At 57.5% G+C, this 19,571-nt stretch overlaps 1 protein-coding gene across 1 annotated transcript; it reads right to left on the reverse strand.

The window, feature by feature from the left end:
• Positions 1-2,009: 2,009 nt before the first annotated feature.
• Positions 2,010-18,686, reverse strand: kat8 (K(lysine) acetyltransferase 8). Its single transcript, XM_072553664.1, is given in 12 exon segments — positions 2,010-2,835; positions 3,693-3,847; positions 5,788-5,891; positions 5,893-5,939; positions 7,237-7,330; positions 7,853-7,993; positions 8,726-8,815; positions 10,185-10,349; positions 14,815-14,868; positions 15,911-16,086; positions 16,400-16,474; positions 18,250-18,686. Coding segments are annotated over 12 exon segments (1,557 nt in total). The 5' UTR covers positions 18,641-18,686; the 3' UTR covers positions 2,010-2,770.
• Positions 18,687-19,571: the final 885 nt, after the last annotated feature.

The raw sequence follows: 19,571 nt of genomic DNA on the forward strand, positions 1-19,571 counted from the left end.
TACAAAATCATGAGGGGCATGGATAGGGTAAAGAGACAAACTCTTTCCCCTGGGGTGGGGGAGTCCAGAACTAGAGGGGCATAGGTTTAGGGTGAGAGGGGAAAGATATAAAAGAGACCTAAGGGGCAACTTTTTCACACAGAGGGTGGTACGTGTGTGGAATGAGCTGCCAGAGGATGTGGTGGAGGCTGGTACAATAGCAACATTTAAGAGGCATTTGGATGGGTGTATGAATAGGAAGGGTTTGGAGGGATATGGGCAGGTGGGACTAGATTGGGTTGGGATATCTGGGTCGGCATGGACGGGTTGGACCGAAGGGTCTGTTTCCGCACTGTACATCTGTGACTCTAAAAGACTCCAATGAAAGAGTCTCACATTCTTGTCTTTAAAGCATTCTAAAAAATTTAAGCGGGTTGTGATCTGTGCGTAAACAACCATTTCCGACACAAGGGGGCAGCACGGTGGCACAGTGGTTAGCACTGCTGCCTCACAGCACCACGGACCTGGGTTCAATTCCCGCCTCAGGCAATTCTCTGTGTGGAGTTTGCACATTCTCCCAGTGTCTGCGTGGGTTTCCTCCCACAGTCCAAAAATGCGCAGGTTAGGTGAGTTGGCCGTGCTAAATTGCCCACAGTGATAGGTGCAGGGGGAATGGGTCTGGGTGGGTTGCACTTCGGAGGTTCGGTGTGGACTTGTTGGGCCGAAGGGCCTGTTTCCACACTATAAGTAATCTAATCTTTGCGATCGGAAGGAGACCAGAATTGCACGCAATATTCCAACACTGGTTAGGCCAATGTCCTGTAGAGCCGCAACATGACATGCTACAGACTTTTAATTTAAAATAAAATCTAACACGTTGTGGGTCGTAAGAATGTAATCACAGATGCGTTATCGCGGATTTAACTGATAAAGTTTAGATGAGATTTAATACAGAACATTAAATAAATTAAGTTAAACGGGAAGTTAGGATTAAAGTTATCTGTATGTTAGGGTAATGTGTTCAAAGAATAGAGAAGCCATCTTTTCATTACGATGGTTCATTTTGTCTTAAGCAGGAGGCGTTGTGAAGATATGGGTGCACTGTATATTTGAGAGAGTTAAAAGCTAGCAGCACTACCTCACAGCACCCCACTACGTTCTCAACAAGATATCATGTGGTTCAGTAGCTAGGCTAGCTGGTTGCTTGGAAACGACAAACAGATTTGAATTTGGCCAGTCGATTTAAATTATACCCCCCCAAAAAAAACCCACCAATCTCCAATCCAGTTTGAATGAAGCATATTGACAATCTTAAAAGCCAATCACACAATCCGAGGGGTAGAAGACCGGGGAAAATTGATCAGTTGGGAGGAGAACTGCCACGCCACCAGCATGTAGAGACAGCCCGAGAAATAGCCCTCTTAAAAGGTACCTTTATTGATCTGTGAAGCATAATCCCTAAGAAGAGGTGGCACAGGAAGATCTAAATGGAAGATTCAATAGCAGGCTGGTTTTGAAAACTTGAATTTTTGGTAAAACGTAATGTGGGTGGGGGGGGGGGATGTGGGAGGTTATCGGACTAGTATTATAGAAGGGGAAGGTCAAAAAAGATAGGAGAGAGGAAGGAGTTGTAAATAATTGTTCGTTAATTATTCTCTATTAGACATTTAGAAAATAAAATTGTTAATTGTTACTTTAAATAGTTCTTGGCCTCTTGAATTTTCACAGATGATTGCAGGGGATACATTTTTGTTCTGTGTTGCTGCTTTTAAATGGTGCAGGATGGTTAGATTCTCTCTCAATGGGAACCCCCAGGATGTTGATAAGGGAGAACGACTGATGAGTGGAGGGAATGTGAGGAAAAAGCTTTTTATTTAGTTCAGTCAGTCGGAAGGCCCCATTCTTTAATTCCTGACCCTCCCACAGTGCGGGGGCTCCCTCGGCCCTGACCCTCCCACAGTGCGGGGCTCCCTCGGCCCTGACCCTCTGGATAAAGCATTCTAAATCAGACGGTCACTGGCGAGGAAGGATATGAAAAGACAAGCATTTATTCTAACTTTGAACAATAACAACAACAGAACTGCTGAAATGAGAATGTGTAGCTGGGTGCCCGGACGCTCAAGCCGAGAACGTTGCTGATAATGTTACGATAAAACACAATCAAAGCCTCTATGGTGTTTTCTAGCCCGGCCCTTTAATGTCCCAAGCTGGGTCCTTCAGGCGCTGGCAGATGCACACACTGTGAAAGGTGCTCAATACTGCACTGACCCTGACTCACACACCTCCTGTCTGTCTGTCTCACACACACGCACACACGTACCCACTCCCAGCCTCACCCTTGCTCCACCCTCCCTCAGGCACTTCCAGTCTCTCTCTCTCAGGCACCCTCGCTCCGTCTCTCTCACAGACATTCTCTCACACACGCTCCGTCTCTCTCTCAGGCACACACACACACTTGCTCCGTCTCTCTCACAGACACCCTCGCACACTCGCTCCCTTTCTCTCACAGGCACCCTCTCACACTGGCACCGTCGCACCCTCTCTCACCCACACACAGGTCTGAGTGAGCCAGTGTTGATCCTGTTCTCCACACTGCTGTTCACAGGGGTGGGGAATGGCAGCGATGATTGGGGGCGGGGGGGGTCTGTGTCTCTGGGTTCTCCCGGCCGCCCCCGGCCCTGCTCGGTGCTGATGAGACCCAGCTGGAAACCCCGATGTGATTCACTGTCCCTGCTCGGTCTCCATCTCAGGAGTATTCCTTCTCCTCCTCCTGCCAGCCAACTCGCACCAGTCATTTCTTGGAGAGCTTGAGCTGTTTGTGTTTTGGTGGGGCCCACTTCAGACAGATCGAGTCGACTGGGATAGACAGGGAACAAGACACAAAGAAAACACAGAGTTAATGGCATCGTGTAAACCAGGATTCCCAGTTGGAGGGAAGGACAGTGTATCTAACACACCCCGGTCCCAGAGAGAGAGAGGGGGGAAAGGACAGTGTATCTAACACACCCCGGTCCCAGAGAGAGAGAGAGAGAGGGGGAAAGGACAGTGTATCTAACACACCCCGGTCCCCAGAGAGAGAGAGGGGGGAAAAAGGACAGTGTATCTAACACACCCCGGTCCCAGAGAGAGAGGGGAGGAAAGGACAGTGTATCTAACACACCCCGGTCCCAGAGAGAGAGAGGGGGGAAAGGACAGTGTATCTAACACACCCCGGTCCCAGAGAGAGAGGGAGGAAAGGACAGTGTATCAACACACCCCGGTCCCAGAGAGAGAGAGAGGGGGGAAAAAGGACAGTGTATCTAACACACCCCGGTCCCAGAGAGAGAGAGGGGGGAAAGGACAGTGTATCTAACACACCCCGGTCCCAGAGAGAGAGAGAGAGGGGGAAAGGACAGTGTATCTAACACACCCCGGTCCCAGAGAGAGAGAGAGAGAGGGGGGAAAGGACAGTGTATCTAACACACCCCGGTCCCAGAGAGAGAGGGAGGAAAGGACAGTGTATCAACACACCCCGGTCCCAGAGAGAGAGAGGGGGGAAAAAGGACAGTGTATCTAACACACCCCGGTCCCAGAGAGAGAGGGGGGAAAGGACAGTGTATCTAACACACCCCGGTCCCAGAGAGAGAGAGGGGGAAGGGAAAGGACAGTGTATTTGATGCACCATGACCCCCAGTTACGGGTGGGAGGGATAGAAGGAGGCCGCAGAGACGTACCTGTAATTGGAGGCTTCTTGTACTGGGCGCTTTTCAGATGTTCCTCCACCAGTTTCGGGGTGACACAGATAACGTGCTGGCCCTTCCAGTATTTCACCATGTTGAGTGACTGTAACGTGCTGATGATGTCATTCTGGGTAATGCTGGTCATCTGACTGCAACAGGAGAACAGAGATAGAGAAGGGGAGAGTGAACCAGTGTGATATCAACACTCATCCAGCCTACAGTGCGGGGGGGGGGAACCACCCTCGGCGCTGACCCCGCCCACAGTGCAGGGGGGCCCACCCTCGGCGCTGACCCCGCCCACAGTGCAGGGGGGCCCCCACCCTCGGCGCTGACCCCGCCCACAGTGCAGGGGGGGCCCCCCACCCTCGGCGCTGACCCCGCCCACAGTGCAGGGGGGCCCCCACCCTCGGCGCTGACCCCCGCCCACAGTGCAGGGGGGCCCCCACCCTCGGCGCTGACCCCGCCCACAGTGCAGGGGGGCCCCCACCCTCGGCGCTGACCCCGCCCACAGTGCAGGGGGGGCCCCCCACCCTCGGCGCTGACCCCGCCCACAGTGCAGGGGGGCCCCACCCTCGGCGCTGACCCCGCCCACAGTGCAGGGGGGCCCCCACCCTCGGCGCTGACCCCCGCCCACAGTGCGGGGGGGGGGGGCCCCACCCTCGGCGCTGACCCCGCCCACAGTGCGGGGGGGGGGGAACCACCCTCGGCGCTGACCCCCGCCCACAGTGCGGGGGGGGGGCCACCCTCGGCGCTGACCCCGCCCACAGTGCAGGGGGGGCCCACCCTCGGCGCTGACCCCGCCCACAGTGCAGGGGGGCCCACCCTCGGCGCTGACCCCGCCCCACAGTGCAGGGGGGCCCACCCTCGGCGCTGACCCCGCCCACAGTGCAGGGGGGCCCACCCTCGGCGCTGACCCCGCCCACAGTGCAGGGGGGCCCACCCTCGGCGCTGACCCCGCCCACAGTGCAGGGGGGCCCACCCTCGGCGCTGACCCCCGCCCACAGTGCAGGGGGGCCCACCCTCGGCGCTGACCCCCGCCCACAGTGCAGGGGGGGCCCACCCTCGGCGCTGACCCCGCCCACAGTGCAGGGGGGCCCACCCTCGGCGCTGACCCCCGCCCACAGTGCAGGGGGGCCCACCCTCGGCGCTGACCCCGCCCCACAGTGCAGGGGGGCCCACCCTCGGCGCTGACCCCGCCCACAGTGCAGGGGGGCCCCACCCTCGGCGCTGACCCCCGCCCACAGTGCAGGGGGGCCCACCCTCGGCGCTGACCCCCGCCCACAGTGCAGGGGGGGCCCACCCTCGGCGCTGACCCCCGCCCACAGTGCAGGGGGGGCCCACCCCTCGGCGCTGACCCCCGCCCACAGTGCAGGGGGGGCCCACCCTCGGGCGCTGACCCCGCCCACAGTGCAGGGGGGCCCACCCTCGGGCGCTGACCCCGCCCACAGTGCAGGGGGGCCCACCCTCGGCGCTGACCCCGCCCACAGTGCAGGGGGGCCCACCCTCGGCGCTGACCCCGCCCACAGTGCAGGGGGGCCCACCCTCGGCGCTGACCCCCGCCCACAGTGCAGGGGGGCCCACCCTCGGCGCTGACCCCGCCCACAGTGCAGGGGGGCCCCACCCTCGGCGCTGACCCCGCCCACAGTGCAGGGGGGCCCACCCTCGGCGCTGACCCCGCCCACAGTGCAGGGGGGCCCACCCCTCGGCGCTGACCCCCGCCCACAGTGCAGGGGGGCCCACCCTCGGCGCTGACCCCCGCCCACAGTGCAGGGGGGCCCCACCCTCGGCGCTGACCCCGCCCACAGTGCAGGGGGGCCCACCCTCGGCGCTGACCCCGCCCACAGTGCAGGTCCCACCCCCTGCCCCTTGGCCCTGACCCCTCCCACAATGCGGGGCCCCCCCACTCGGCCCTGACCCCTCCCACAGTGCAGTCCACCCCCCCCCCCCCCAGCCCTGGCCCCTCCCACAATGCGCCCCCTCCCTCGGCCCTGACCCCTACCACAGTGCGGGCCCCATACCCCCAGCCCTGACCCCTCCCACAGTGCAGGTTCCCCCACGGCCCTGACCCTGAAACCCGCAGCGTACCGACCTGAGGTCTTTGATGGACAGCGTGCCCCTGAAGTCCCGCAGGATCTCCAGCAGGACCCAGGACCAGTAGCTGCGGTAGCTGAGCTTGCCGAGGTCGGAAAGGGGGCTTTTCCGGAGACCCGACAGTGCTCTCCAACTTGGACAGCTCGTAGCCTGAGTTTGGAGGGAATGGGGGGGGGGGGAAAGAGAGGAACGAGGGGTCGGTGTGGAAGGAAATCGAGCGGGTTGGGGGAGGGGAGATGGTGGTGTGGGAGGAAAAAAAACACATACGTTAGATGAGGGACCTTAACGCGGTACAGAAGACAGCAAGGTCACAACAACCCCATCACCCTCTCAGATCCCACCCCCATGTTTCATTCAATCCCTCACAACCGACTGGAGTGCAAGATCGAATGTGAGAGAGCGTGTCCGAGAGCATGTGGGGATTTAAAACAAAATAAAAGGGTCCATATCGGGGACTTAAACAGTGTTAGTCAGCACAGCATTGACTGTCAGTCGGGAATTCAGATAGAGGGACAGGTCTGCGTGACGTGTAGGGTCAGGGTCAGGGACAGGGACAGGGCACTGGGTCAGGAGTGACGTGTAGGGTCACGGTCAGGGACAGGGCGCTGGGTCTGGAGTGAAGTGTAGGGTTAGGGTCAGGGTCAGGGCACTGGGTCAGGAGTGACGTGTAGGGTCAGGGTCAGGGACAGGGCGCTGGGTCAGGAGTGACGTGTAGGGTCAGGGTCAGGGGACAGGGACAGGGCACTGGGTCAGGAGTGACGTGTAGGGTCAGGGTCAGGGTCAGGGACAGGGCGCTGGGTCTGGAGTGACGTGTAGGGTTAGGGTCAGGGTCAGGGACAGGGCACTGGGTCAGGAGTGACGTGTAAGGTCAGGGTCAGGGACAGGGACAGGGCACTGGGTCAGGAGTGACGTGTAGGGTCAGGGTCAGGGCACTGGGTCAGGAGTGACGTGTAAGGTCAGGGTCAGGGACAGGGACAGGGCACTGGGTCAGGAGTGACGTGTAGGGTCAGGGTCAGGGTCAGGGCACTGGGTCAGGAGTGACGTGTAGGGTCAGGGTCAGGGTTCAGTTTCTGCTCAATGGGAACCCAAGAGGGGAGTTCCTCGCTGCAGGATTCCCAGCCTCTGACCCTGCTCTTGTAGCCACAGGATTGATATGAGGCTGGGTCCCGGTTCAGTTTCTGCTCAATGGGAACCCCCAGGATGTTGACAGTGGGGAGAGGGGATTCAGTGATGGTAACGCCATTGAGCATCAAGGGGGCGATCATTAGATCCTCTCTCAATGGGAACCCCCAGGATGTTGATAGTGAGGGGGGGGGGGGGGGGAGGAATCAGTGACGGTAACACCATTGACCAACAAGCAGAGGGGAGTTAGACTCCATTCCCGAGGGTGAGCTGGGAACAGGATAAGACACCAGTGGTGAGACTATCCATGGATACACTCACTTACTGAACGCAATGAGGAATTTTCCGTAGCCCCTGCGCTGGTACGGAGGGAGGGTTAAAATACAGGCGACGTTATTCCCATCGGGAGACTCCTTCTCCTGTGCAAGACACAGAGCAACTGGTGGTGAGTTGACGATCTAGCCCTTGGACGTGCCGATCGGCCCGTCCCCGCCCAGTACTAGCCCCTGAACCCACGCCTGACCGGGAGACCCCCCCCCCACCACCACCCCAGACCTTCGTCCCGTCACTACTACCCCCACCCCGAGCCCGGTGTGTTCCCGATCCACGTGTGATGTCTGCGGCTGGGTCGCTCCAGGATAAAACCTGTCGCAGGGAAACGCAGGCCCCCCCCCCCCCAAGGGACAGGAGGACTGCATTCCGGTCAGGGGAGGAAGTGTACTCAGCGATTGACCCACTGCTCGTGCACCCAGACCAGCGTTTGCAGATGGAAACACAGAGTGAAGGAGGTCACAGAGGTCACCCGTGAAGGGCCGATGATGTGAGATCTGGGACACCCCGACAAGAGGGTTTCGAGGACCCAGAGCCCCCGGGAGGTGGCCGCCGAGCAGTCAGGAGGGATGTTCTCAGCCCTCCTTCCCCCGGAGAGCCCTGCTCCTGACCTTGGAGAAATAGCCCACGATATGTGCCCCGTGTCGGTCCACCTCGGTCAGGATGTAGAAGACAAACGGTTCCACGTCAAAGTAGAGGGTCTTGTGGTCGAGGAACAGCTTCGCCAGCAGGCACAGGTTCTGACAGTAAATCTGGGCAGGGGGGAGGAAGGAGACAGAGTGCCAACATTAACCACCAAACAAGCAAGGTGGAACAGTGCCCACGCTCTGTGTGTGTGTGAACAGTGCCCATGCTCCCCCAGGGTTAGGGCTGGCACTGGGCACAGTGTGAGAGACACAGAGAGAGACACAGAGAGAGAGAGAGAGAGAGAGCAGTGCCCACGCTGTGTGTGTGTGTGTGAACAGTGCCCACGCTCCCTCAGGGTTAGGGCTGGCACTGGGCAGTGTGAGAGAGAGAAGTGTGAGAGAGAGAGAGAGAGAGAGAGAGAGAGAGAGAGAGAGAGAGAGAGAGAGAGAGAGAGAGAGAGAGAGAGAGAGAGAGAGAGAGAGAGAGAGAGAGAGAGAGAGAGAGAGAGAGAGAGAGAGAGAGAGAGAGTGAGGAGTGAACAGTGTCCATGCTCCCTCAGGGTTAGGGCTGGCACAAGAGAGGCAGGCAGAGGCAGAGACAGTGTGTGTGAGAGTGAGAGTGTGAACAGTGCCCACGCTTCCCCAGGGCTGTCCCTGGGGTGGGTGTGTGTGTGTGTGTGTGTGTGTGTGTGTGTGTGTGTATATGCCCAGTGCCCCCAGTGTGTGTGTACAGCGCGTTTGTGACTCAGGGCTGTGCCAGCCTCCCCTCAGTCAATCTCCCGTGCTGATTGGTTGATCAGCCCCAGCACAGGGTGTTAACCTCCCCATCAGCCATCTGCCTGCCCCACGTGCCCTCACCTTGTGGTCTCGCCCGTCCACCTCATACACAGAGATGTTGGTCTTGCGATAGATCTCTTTCCCGGGTGGCTGTCGCCACTGGCACTGAGACTGTTGGGGAGGGAGGGAGAGAGAGAGAGAGATAGACAATGACAGGGCTCAAAGATATCCTTTGCGTGCAGAGTTAAGGTAAACCCCAAAGCCTTTTATTCATATCGAAGGAGTGAGAGGGTAACTTGGGATAGGGTTGGCCCACTCTAGGACCAAGGAGGGAAGTTACGCGCAGAGTCAGAGCAAATGGGGGAGATTCTTAAGGAGTACTTTGCGTCAGTATTCACCGAGGAGAGGGACAGATGTTTGATCACTCCAGGTCAAGTCAGCGTAAGGAGGGAGGAAGCGTTGGATATTCCGAAAGGCATTAAAGGTGGACAAGTCTCCAGGCCCAGATGGGATCTATCCCAAGTTACGGAGGGAAGAGAGGGAGGAAATAGCTGGGGCCCGAACAGATATCTTTGCAGCATCCTTGAACACGGGTGAGGTCCTGGAGGACTGGAGAATTGCTAACGCTGTCCCCTTGTTTCAGACCGGTTGCAGGGACAATCCAGGGAATTCCAGACCGGTCAGCCTGACGTCAGCGATAGGGAAGCTGCTGGGGAAGATACCGAGGGATAGGATCTATTCACATTTGGAAGAGAATGGGTTTATCAGTGATTGGGAGCATGGTTTGGTGCAGGGACGGTCACCTCGTACAAACCTAATAGAATTCTTGGAGGGAGTGACAAAGTTGATTGAGGAGGGAAGGGCTGGAGATGTTATATACATGGCCTTCAGTAAAGGTGTTTGATAAGGGTCCCCGTGGAAGGCTGATGGAGGAAGTGATGGCGCACCGGGTCCAGGGTGTACGAGCTAAATGGATCGAGAATCGGCTGGGCGACAGGAGACAGAGAGTCGTAATGGAAGGGAACTTCTCAAGATGGAGAGATCCGGAGGAAAGGATAGGTGGTCTGATGAACAAGTTTGCAGCTGACACGAAGATTGGTGGAGGAGCTGAGAGCGAAGGGGACTTGTCAGAGGGTACAGCAGAATCTAGATAGATTGGAGAATAGGGCAGAGAAATGGCAGATGGAGTTCAATCCAGGCAAAGGAGAGGGGGATGCATTTTGGTCGATGAAATTCAAGAGCAAACGATACACCGAATGGAAAAGCCCTGGGAAAAATTGATGCCCAGAGAGATCTGGGTGTCCAGGTTCATTCTACCTCGAAAAGGGGGGGGGAAGAAAAGAGGGGGAGTTGCATGACGATAGCGTCATTAAAGTCGCTTAGAAAATAGGCGACAAGGTTTCGATAGAGGATCTGGGCTTGGAGGGGCCGAAGGGTCTGTTTCTGTGCTGGAATGATCTTTATTGGAAACACAGAGACAGACACAGACAGAGAGAGCAAGGAAGAATGATAGAGGGGCGGTTCAGCGCTGCCAGCTTACCAAGTGAAAACGGTACGTCCTCTCGAACTTCATGTACTTGAGACAGTATTCGCAGACCCAGAGTTTCGGCTGTTTCCCGTAATCCTCGGGGAATGGAGAGAAATACCAGGCATCGATCTCGTAATTCCCAATCTGGATCTTATCCACATACTTCACCTTGGTGATCTGGGGGGGTGACCGAGGAGGGGAGGGAACAGACAAACACGGACATCTGCTCACTGGACAGCACAGAAACACACCCTTCGGCCCCACCCCGTCCGTGCTGACCCAGATATCCCAAACATAACCCAGTCCCCGTTTGCCAGCACTTGGCCCCTCTCCCTCTAAACCCTTCCTGTTCCCCTCCCCATCCACCTTTTCAATGTTGGCACTGCCCCAGCCCCAACCACTTCCTCTGGCAGCTCGTCCCACACACGCACCACCCTCTGGGGGGGAAAGTTACCCCTTTTCAGACTTTCTCCTCTCCCCCTCTAGTTCTGGACCCTCCCCCACCCCAGGGGGAAAAGACCTTGTCTATTTACCCTCTCCATGTCTCCCCCCCCCCCCAAAGATGTTATAAACCTCTATAAGGTCACCCCTCAGCCTCCAACGCTCCAGGGAACACAGCCCCACCGAATTCAGCCTCTCCCTATCGCTCAAACCCTCAAATATCATTTTCTGAATCCTATCGTGTTTCACAAGATCCTTCCTGTGGGAAGGAGACCAGAATTGCATACATTAGTCCAAAAGTGGCCTAACTGATGCCCTGTCCAGCCACGACACAACCTCCCAACTCCGACAGTCCGTGCCCTGACCAATACGGGAATTGAATAACCTCCTTAGCCGTCATAATACGAAAAGAAATGTTGACCACAGCGCTACAGACGTGGCCCCAACACCTCTCGACACGACCCAGGCAAGCCTGGCTGCAGCCTGCACCACACCCTAACGGACTAACTCGCGGTCTTCCCGCCTTACGGCCTGCAGCTCGGCTCAGAGGCAGAGGGAACACACCAAAGGAGGAAGGCATTGGAAACCCTTCGACAGCCTGCAGAGGGCTTGGAAGATCAATGGACAGCGAGCAGCTCAGCAGATCTATCAAAGGCTGAGGGGAGGGGGAAACCACAGTTCACGTTTCCAGACCAGTCCGGGTTCTTCTCTCCCCCAGTCTCCTCTCCCCCCACCTCTTCCAGGAGGTGTCCAAACTGACTGTTTGGAATTTTCCAGTGGGGGGGGGGGGGGGGGGGGGGGCATTTGGCCCAGCGTATCTGGGCCCGGTCTGGAAAACGTCACCCAGTAAACACCATTCTCCAGCCCTACGTCTGTCACCCTCTAACTCCACCCCTGGCAAATGCAGGGCTCTTTTGAAACCTTGGGTGGAAGCCACCTCCGCCACTCTCTGGATTAGCGGTGCTGGAAGAGCACAGCAGTTCAGGCAGCATCCGAGGGGCAGTAATAATAAATTAAAAAATCGACGTTTCGGGCAAAAGCCTGAACTGCTGTGCTCTTCCAGCACCACTCATCCAGAACCTGGTTTCCAGCATCTGCAGTCATGGTTTTCACCTCCACCAGTCTCACAGGCAGCACATTCCAAATCCGAACAACTCTCCGAGTAAGGAAGTGTCTCCACATCTCACTCCGAGCTCCCTCGCTGACGTTGTGATCCCAGAGTTGCTGACACACCAACGGTTGGAAACACATTATTCACCTCTACCCTGCCACGATGGACAATCATTTTCAACACCTCAGTACGGTTAGGCTTGAAGGAGCAGAAGCCCAATTTCCCCCACCTTTCCTTCTATCTAAACTCCCTCATTCCTGGTTTCATTCGAGTAAATCTCTTCGCCCCCTCTCCAGGGTTTTAACATCCTTCCTGAAGGAAGGTGCCCGGAATTGAACAAAAGATGGCAAACGCGGTCCGACCAATGACTTGTTGAGGTGTCGCATAAACCCAAGGGTCCCTTCTGAACAAGGTGCCTGGCAGATGACGCAGCGCCGGGAATGCCGAGGTCCCTCAGCTCCTGTACTCTCCTCAAAGCTGCACTATCGAGCCCGGCAGTTCCCTCCGTCAGGATGCACTGGGGTTGGTGAAAAGGGTCACTGACCCCAGCGAAGGCCGCATCCGACGTTATCTCCGGTCGCGGCCCGAATTGGGAGAAGGGCTGTTTTACGGAGCAAGGAAGCAAGCGGCCCTCACTGGAGGCAGTGTTTACGCTGCTGCTTCATTAGCGGCAGAACGGAGGGACAAAAAAAAAAACACGGAGCAAATTCGACCGGCGACAGGCAGCTGATTGGCTTCCGCGAACGGCCCCCCAAGTCCTGGAGGGCAGAGGTCACCGGCCTCACAATGGCGGCTCCCTGATTGGGTTCCGGTGTCTGCTCAGAGGGGAGGGAGTGAGAGACAATGAGGACCTCTGCAAGGAACGATGGCAACACTCTCTCTCTCTCTGCAGCCGAATATCAGGAGTGGAAGGAAGACGCTTGTTTGACGCTCGAGAATCGGAGCTGTTTGGGGGCGGGGGGGACATCATATGTGTAGAGCTAACAGGAATGGAGTGGGACCATCAGCCATTCCCGTACCGATCGGCAGATCAGGCTCAACGGGCCGTTGTTTCTACGTTCGGGGGTTGCGTGCTGGCAATCAAACCGAGCGAGGCCAGGAGTTGTCACAAAGACCGATAACTTCGGGGTGGAAAGGTTTCCCCAATTTTACATACAGCTTTTCAGTAAGCACACACCAGGTTGGGCGAACATCACGACTTCAGTCGCAACAGCTCCTGGTTAATTTGTCACGGACCGCCAACATGGAACTCGACTGAAGTCTGGCAGCAGGGAATCAGGCCCTTCGGCCCAACCAGCCGAAGTCGGCTATAATCCCAAACTGAACCCGTCCCACATCCCTCCAAACTCAACCGATCAAAATGTTCCAACTGGACCCACATCCACCACTAAAAACGTTTGCTCCTCATGACTTTTTTTTTTAAAAAACCTCTCTCCGCTCACCTTAAAAAATGTGCAACCTCGTCTCGAAATCCCCCATCCCAGGGAAACAAAAACCTGCCGTTAAAACCCGGTCTATCTCCCTCCAGATTTGATGAGATCCTGGTAAATCCCTTCGGAACCCTCTCCAGGTCACCAACATCCTTCCTATAACAGGGTGACCCGAACTGCATGCAGTACTCCAGAGGAGGCCTCACCAATGCCCTGCACAACCTCAACAGGACGTCCCAACTCTTGACACTCAGAGGTCTGAGCAATAAAGGCATGGGGGGGGCAAACGCCTCCTTAACTACCCTGTGACGCCAACCTCAAAGAGTTATGTACCTGCACCCCGAGGTCCCCCTGCTCAACAACACTGCTCAAGACCCAACCATTCATTGTACAAGCCATACCCTTGAGTGTTGCACCAAAATGCGATACCTTGCACTTATCTGGATTGAAGGCCATCTGGTTTTGTTTTCATCCCATTTCATCAAGATCCTTTTGCGTTCTTAGCTGGTCTTGGCGCAAACTTATGAACCATGCCCTTGGACATTGGGATGACAAACAGACATGGATCCCAAAGCACTGCAGGTCAGGCAGCATCCGAGGAGCAGGAGAATAGACGCTGCGGCCCGGAGCCCTTCGTCATTCCTGACAAAGGGAACATGCCCCAAACATCGATTCTCCTGCTGCGCGGATGCCGCTGGGCTTTTCCAGCCCCACGTTCTCGACTCTGATCCGCGGTCCTCGCTGTCGCTTCGAAATGGACCCAGCCCCGAGCCCTGGGGATCGCCGCGACCGACAGCCCGCCATCAACCAGCCTCGGCCTCCCGCCGCGAAGCCGATTTCCGAACCAATTTGGTCAGCTCGCCCTCAATCCCTACTTGGCGGAGGTGTATGGCGCCGAACCTTGCCGAAAGCCAGTGTCACAGAATCCCCGACAGTGAGGCAACAGACCATTCAGCCCGACAAGTCCACACTGCACCTCCAAACGGTAACCTACCTGACCCAGCCCCCAACCCTATTACTCGACATTTACCCCCCTGACTAGTCCTCCTAACCCACACCCCCCTGAACGCTATGGGCAATTTAGCACGGCCAATCCACCGTGTGGGAGGAAACCGGAGCACCTGGAGGAAACTCACACTGAGTCTTGAGAGCTGCGCTGCTTGGGGACGGTCTGTACCACATGTTAAATACATTACCTAGGCCGACATGACACCAAATGCTAAAGTTCACTTGGGAACGTAACTTTTAAAAGAGTTTTGTGATTTACACATGAAAGAACTGAAACCAACATGTTCATTCTAAAAGACGAGAAACTTAACAAACCACTGAGCCACAGCGCTGCAGGACTGAAGTCCAGGTAAACAAAGTCTACTCCAAGTTAAAACTCCAATGCCCTTTCAAGACACCCAGGGAGAAACGAAAGGGTGGCTGTTACCGATGGGAAAGATGTCTCGGGGAAAGATCTGCTGAGGTGAGGCAAAACGCCGCTCCTCAGTCGTCTTTCTCCGGATGCTTCCAACCGGTTGCACAAAGCAGAGGTCGGCTAGCTCACTTAGAGAAAGGCCCTGACCTTATTACTCAAGGGTCAGAGAGAGACTGAAGGCAAGGTCAGCTGTGGTTCTCTGCACGCAGACGTGGCGAGAGGCCAAGGGTTACTCACCGCTTCATGTTCCTTCTCCAGTGCTGCTGTTGTGGGATCCATCTCGGCATAGGTCTGAAATAGAGAGAGAGATTGAGGACGCGTAAAAGAGAGAGAGAGAGAGAGAGAGAAAAAGAGAGAAATAGAAAAAGAGAGAAGGAGAAAAAGAGAAAGAGAGACAGACAGAGAAAGAGAAAAAGAGAGACACATACACAGAGAGAGAGAGAGAGAGAGAGAGAGAGAGAGAGAGAGAGAGAGAGAGAGAGAGAGAGAGAGAGAGACAGACAGACAGACACGGCATGCGTACAAGAGTGAGACAGAGAGAGCACGCGAGAGAGGGAGAGAAACAGAGAGCGAGAGAGTGAGGGCGCAAGAGAGAGAAAGGACAGAGCTCGAGAGAGAGAGAGAGACACAGAGAGACGGACAGGAAGGAGCAAGCGGGCAGAGGAAGGAGAGAGTGAGTGAGAGACAGATAAAGACACGTTAGCAGTTTACAGGCATGGTTTGCAGGAACATATGCGACAGCAGTCAGCTACACATCCCTCTGCCCGTGACAATCTGTCCCAGTCAGGAAAGGCACCAAAACACCTCGGGAAGGCCCCCCAACATCAGCGTGCTCCCCTCCTGCCCCGGTTCCACTCTCTCCCATCAGGCAGAAGTTTTTGAACAGTTTCAAGAGCAGCTTCTTCCCCGCTGTTAACCTCCGGCATCTGGAGGGACCCCTCAGATTTTAAATTTTAAAATGTCAGTCTCGCTCTGTGTGCTGCTGCTGCTAGAACATTGTATTCCTCGCCGCGTTCTCAGACCTGAATGCATTTTGTGTGGGGGGGGCGAGCTGTCAGTACTGCACACCAAACAAAACCTTTCACTGTCCCCAGGTACACGTGACAATAGTAAATAACAAAACAAAACCTCCGCGATCGCTCTCTACGCCCTCCAGTTTCCACAGAGGAACATCCTGCGGGACTGTCCAGGCCCAACCCTCACGCATCAGTCTCTGGGAGCGCAGTGATGGGGCGGGAGTTTCCAAACCGTGGATGGGCGCGAAGGGGGAGGGTAGAGGTGCCACAGGGACAGGGCAGAGGGCAGCGCGTGCCGTGCCTGGCCCAGCCCGTACCTTCTGGATGTGGTTGATCTCGTCGTGCTTGCGTTTCTGATTGCGGGTGATCTTGCGCTCGGGCTGGTCGGACAGCTCGCTCATGTACTGGTCGCTGGTCTTCTGCACCGCCTCCTTCAGCGTCTTGGTCAGAGCCAGGCGGTTCTTGTCCACCCATTCGTCCAGCCGGCGGTTGACTGCCGAGGGGGAGGGGGCAGAGGAACAGGGAAGACAAGTTCAGAACAGGATTGTGCTCTTTGCTCATCCACCACCGCCCCCCACCCCACCCACCCAAATCCGTGCCCGAAAGGGGGAACACGCACGGAGACCACCCCCTGCCACTCCACATCTAAGTGAGATGACCATTGTGCTATTCTCGTGGAAGATGCCCACCAACACCCCCCTCCCCCACAAAAACTTTATCAAACGGGATGGTGTACTGACAGGAACATGTGTTATGGGATTTGGGTGGGAGGGGTGAGGAATTTCCCGACTGGACCAGATACTCACAGCCCACGTAATGCACGTAAAACTCCTCGCGGGCTTCCTGCTCGTTCAGTCGAGACTGGATCACCTCCGCCGAGTCTGCAACAGGTCAAAGGTCAGCATGTTAGCCTCTGGGTAATCCCACTGGCGCGCCCCCCCCCCCTCTCTCTCTCTCCCCATAGCCCTGTATCACTCCCCAAACTAATCCCACTGTCCCCCTGCTCTCTCCCCATACCCTGTATCACTCCCCAAACTAATCCCACTGTCCCCCCTGCTCTCTCCCCATAGCCCTGTAACAGTCCCCAAACTAATCCCACTGTCCCCCCATAGCCCTGTATCACTCCCCAAACTAATCCCACTGTCCCCCCCGCGCTCTCCCCATAGCCCTGAGAGCCAATATCCTAGGGATGACTGACAGATGTTAAGGGGGACAAAGCATGAACTGTTTGATGGCTATGAAATAGGGAACGGCCCGGCTTTCGGGGTGGGATCAGATGTGTGTCAGGGAACAGGAAGAAAGGCAGGTTGAACAGTGGGACTGACAGGGGGGGTCTGAGGGCAAGTGACCCAACTCTCACCATCCTCCCTTTCCACTCTAATCCCAAACGGACGCCAGCAAAAGGAGATTAGCTTGAACATCGTTTGAAGGCTGGCTCCGATCGCAGGGAACAACGACAGGCACGTACGGGGTTAGCCCAGCAACTGAATTGCCTGTTGACAGCAAGCAAGGGGATGCGATTGGGAACCCTTGATGGATCGGGAGCAGGAGCGTGGTGGAAGCCGGGCCAGCGTTGTGAGGACGGGGTTAAAAGGAGGTCGCTGAGATCCCCCCGCCCCCTCCCCCGGCATTCGGGATTCAAAAAGCTCGATCGCGTCCAAGTCGAGTCGTTCGCGGCATGGTGGGGAGCAACGCCGGAGGGGAAAGGAGGTCTCCGGGGAATTCCCCACCACCACCTGTAGCAGATGCCGGGTGACAGACAGCAGGCAACCACGGAGGTAGCAAGCAGCAGGGGAACTGAAAGTGGCTGGGCTCCCAGCAATGCCAGGGAAGGGGGGTAGAAACGAGACTATACCCCTCACCCAACACTGATGATTGGAGTAGATGCTGTTGGGGAGGGGGTGGCTTTGGAGAAGTGAACGTGATCCAGTCTGGACGAGCGAGGCTGGCGGGGAGGGATGAGGTCACCGAGAGACCCCTGGCCGAAGCCAGAAGATGACGGCGATCGATTATGGGAAGGTGTGAAAAGGGAGACAGCTCCAGCTCTGGCTGAGCAACGGTAGGGGGGGGGATGAGATCACCGAACAATTCCAGACGATGCTGGGGAGGGGACGTGGACAAAACAGCAATCCAGCTTGGTCGGGTAGCCCTCAATGGGGCTGGGGGGGGCACCACAAACAGCGACTCGCCCTGGTCTGGGCGAGCCACGCCAGGTTGGGGTGGGGTGAAGTCGCCGACAAATCCCCGACCCAACTCCGGAAGATGGACTGCAGCCGACCGGGTGGGCTGGGGGGCGGTGCAGACGACATCGCGATCCGGTCCCGGTCCGACACCCCCCACCCCCCCCCCCGATTCGGGGCACGACGGGTCTGCCCATGCGACAGCAGCGGGGGGGGGGGGGTGGTTGGGGTGGGGAAGAGAGAGAGGGCTCCCCGGTCAACACCGGACAGGTGACAGTGCGATAGCCCATCCCCCGCCCGGGAGCTCCCACTCCGAACGAGCAACGCCGGGGGGGAAAGGAGGTCAGCCGGAGATCTTCGGACGGCCCCGGCGGAAGCTGGGAGGGCGCCGGCCCTGGGCTCCCCGGTGTGTTCGGCTCTTTCTGGGTGCAGCTGGCCCCTCTGGGTGGGGGGAGGATGTAGGAAGCAGCCCTTACGCCAGCTGTTGTCCGCCCTCCTGCACAGGTAGGTGGCTCCGATCTCCACGGTCACCTCTTGCTCGCGGCCGCCGGGGGGATTGTTGGCGCTGGAGGACTGCCCCGCGCCGGCGCCGCCGCAGTGCCGGCCGGCGCCGCCGGGTGGCGACCGCTCCGGAGGCTCCGAGCCTCGGCGCTGCGGCCGGGACGGCAGAGGCGGCGGCGGCGGAGGGGGAGGAGATTCGTCGAGGCCGGGCTCTCGCTTCACTTCGACCAACAGGCCGCCGCCGCCGACGCCGGCGGACACTTTCATGCCGTTGCGGAAAGCCTCCTCCTCCTCCTCGGTCTCCATCTCCTCCGTCTTGATGCTGCCGATCACCGTCTGAGTCTGAGCAGCCGCCACCGCCGCCATGACCGCCTGCCTTTCCCCCACCCAACGTCTGTCAGCGCGCTGACGTCACGGCTCATTAGATATGCACTGGTGACACCGCCCCCCCTTTATTGACGTACGGATCCGACGCAGCTGATTGGTGGATCCCTCCGCATTAACATACAAACATGACATCGATCAACACAATCCCCGCCCCTCCACCTCGTGCTACTAATATGCAAACATGACACAGACGATTGGTGGATCCGCCTACTTGGACCCGCCTACTTTTCCCCATATTTAGTCTCACCTTCGCGTCCAGCGCTCGCGATGTGCGGATACGAGCCCGCTGATTGGTGGAACCGGACGCCGCTCCCTGCCGTCGCCCCAATTTCGCCGTCTCTAATACGTCGCCTTAACAAAGCCGCAGGCCCGCCGACGCTGATTGGTTGGGCCCGCCGTCGTGCCCTGCCCCCTCGCCGAAGTAACCGCCCCGAAACGTCATCCGCTATTAATATGCAACAATGACTCTGACGATTGGTTGGAGCCTGTCGCCGAGCCTCGCCCACACGCGCCATTCACCACCCCCTCAGGGTGTTTTTCGTAATCGATTGGCCCCGCTGATTGGTGGAGGCGGCCGTGGGGGTGGAACGAGCCTGTGACGTCATTCCCGCCAAACGAGAGGCGGCGCTTCGCGCGTCCCTTGTTGCTGAGTGCACGTTGCTGTGATTGGCCGAGCCCGCGCCCGTTTTCCCCCTTGATTGGACGGTCCGGTTCTATCCCCCGCCCACCCTTCGGCGACGCGCCGCGTCGCGTCGACGCGCGTGACCTCCCTGCCGATTGGGCCAACGCTCCCTGCCGCTCGCTCCGCCCCCCCCTCATTAATATGCGGAGACGCCGCCGGCGATTGGTCGCCACCTCTTGCTGCCATGTAACGTCACGATACACGGTGTACGTGACTCTTCCCCCACTC

Source organism: Chiloscyllium punctatum, chromosome 34 (genome assembly GCF_047496795.1).
Source record: "Chiloscyllium punctatum isolate Juve2018m chromosome 34, sChiPun1.3, whole genome shotgun sequence".
Classification (NCBI taxonomy): domain Eukaryota; kingdom Metazoa; phylum Chordata; class Chondrichthyes; order Orectolobiformes; family Hemiscylliidae; genus Chiloscyllium; species Chiloscyllium punctatum.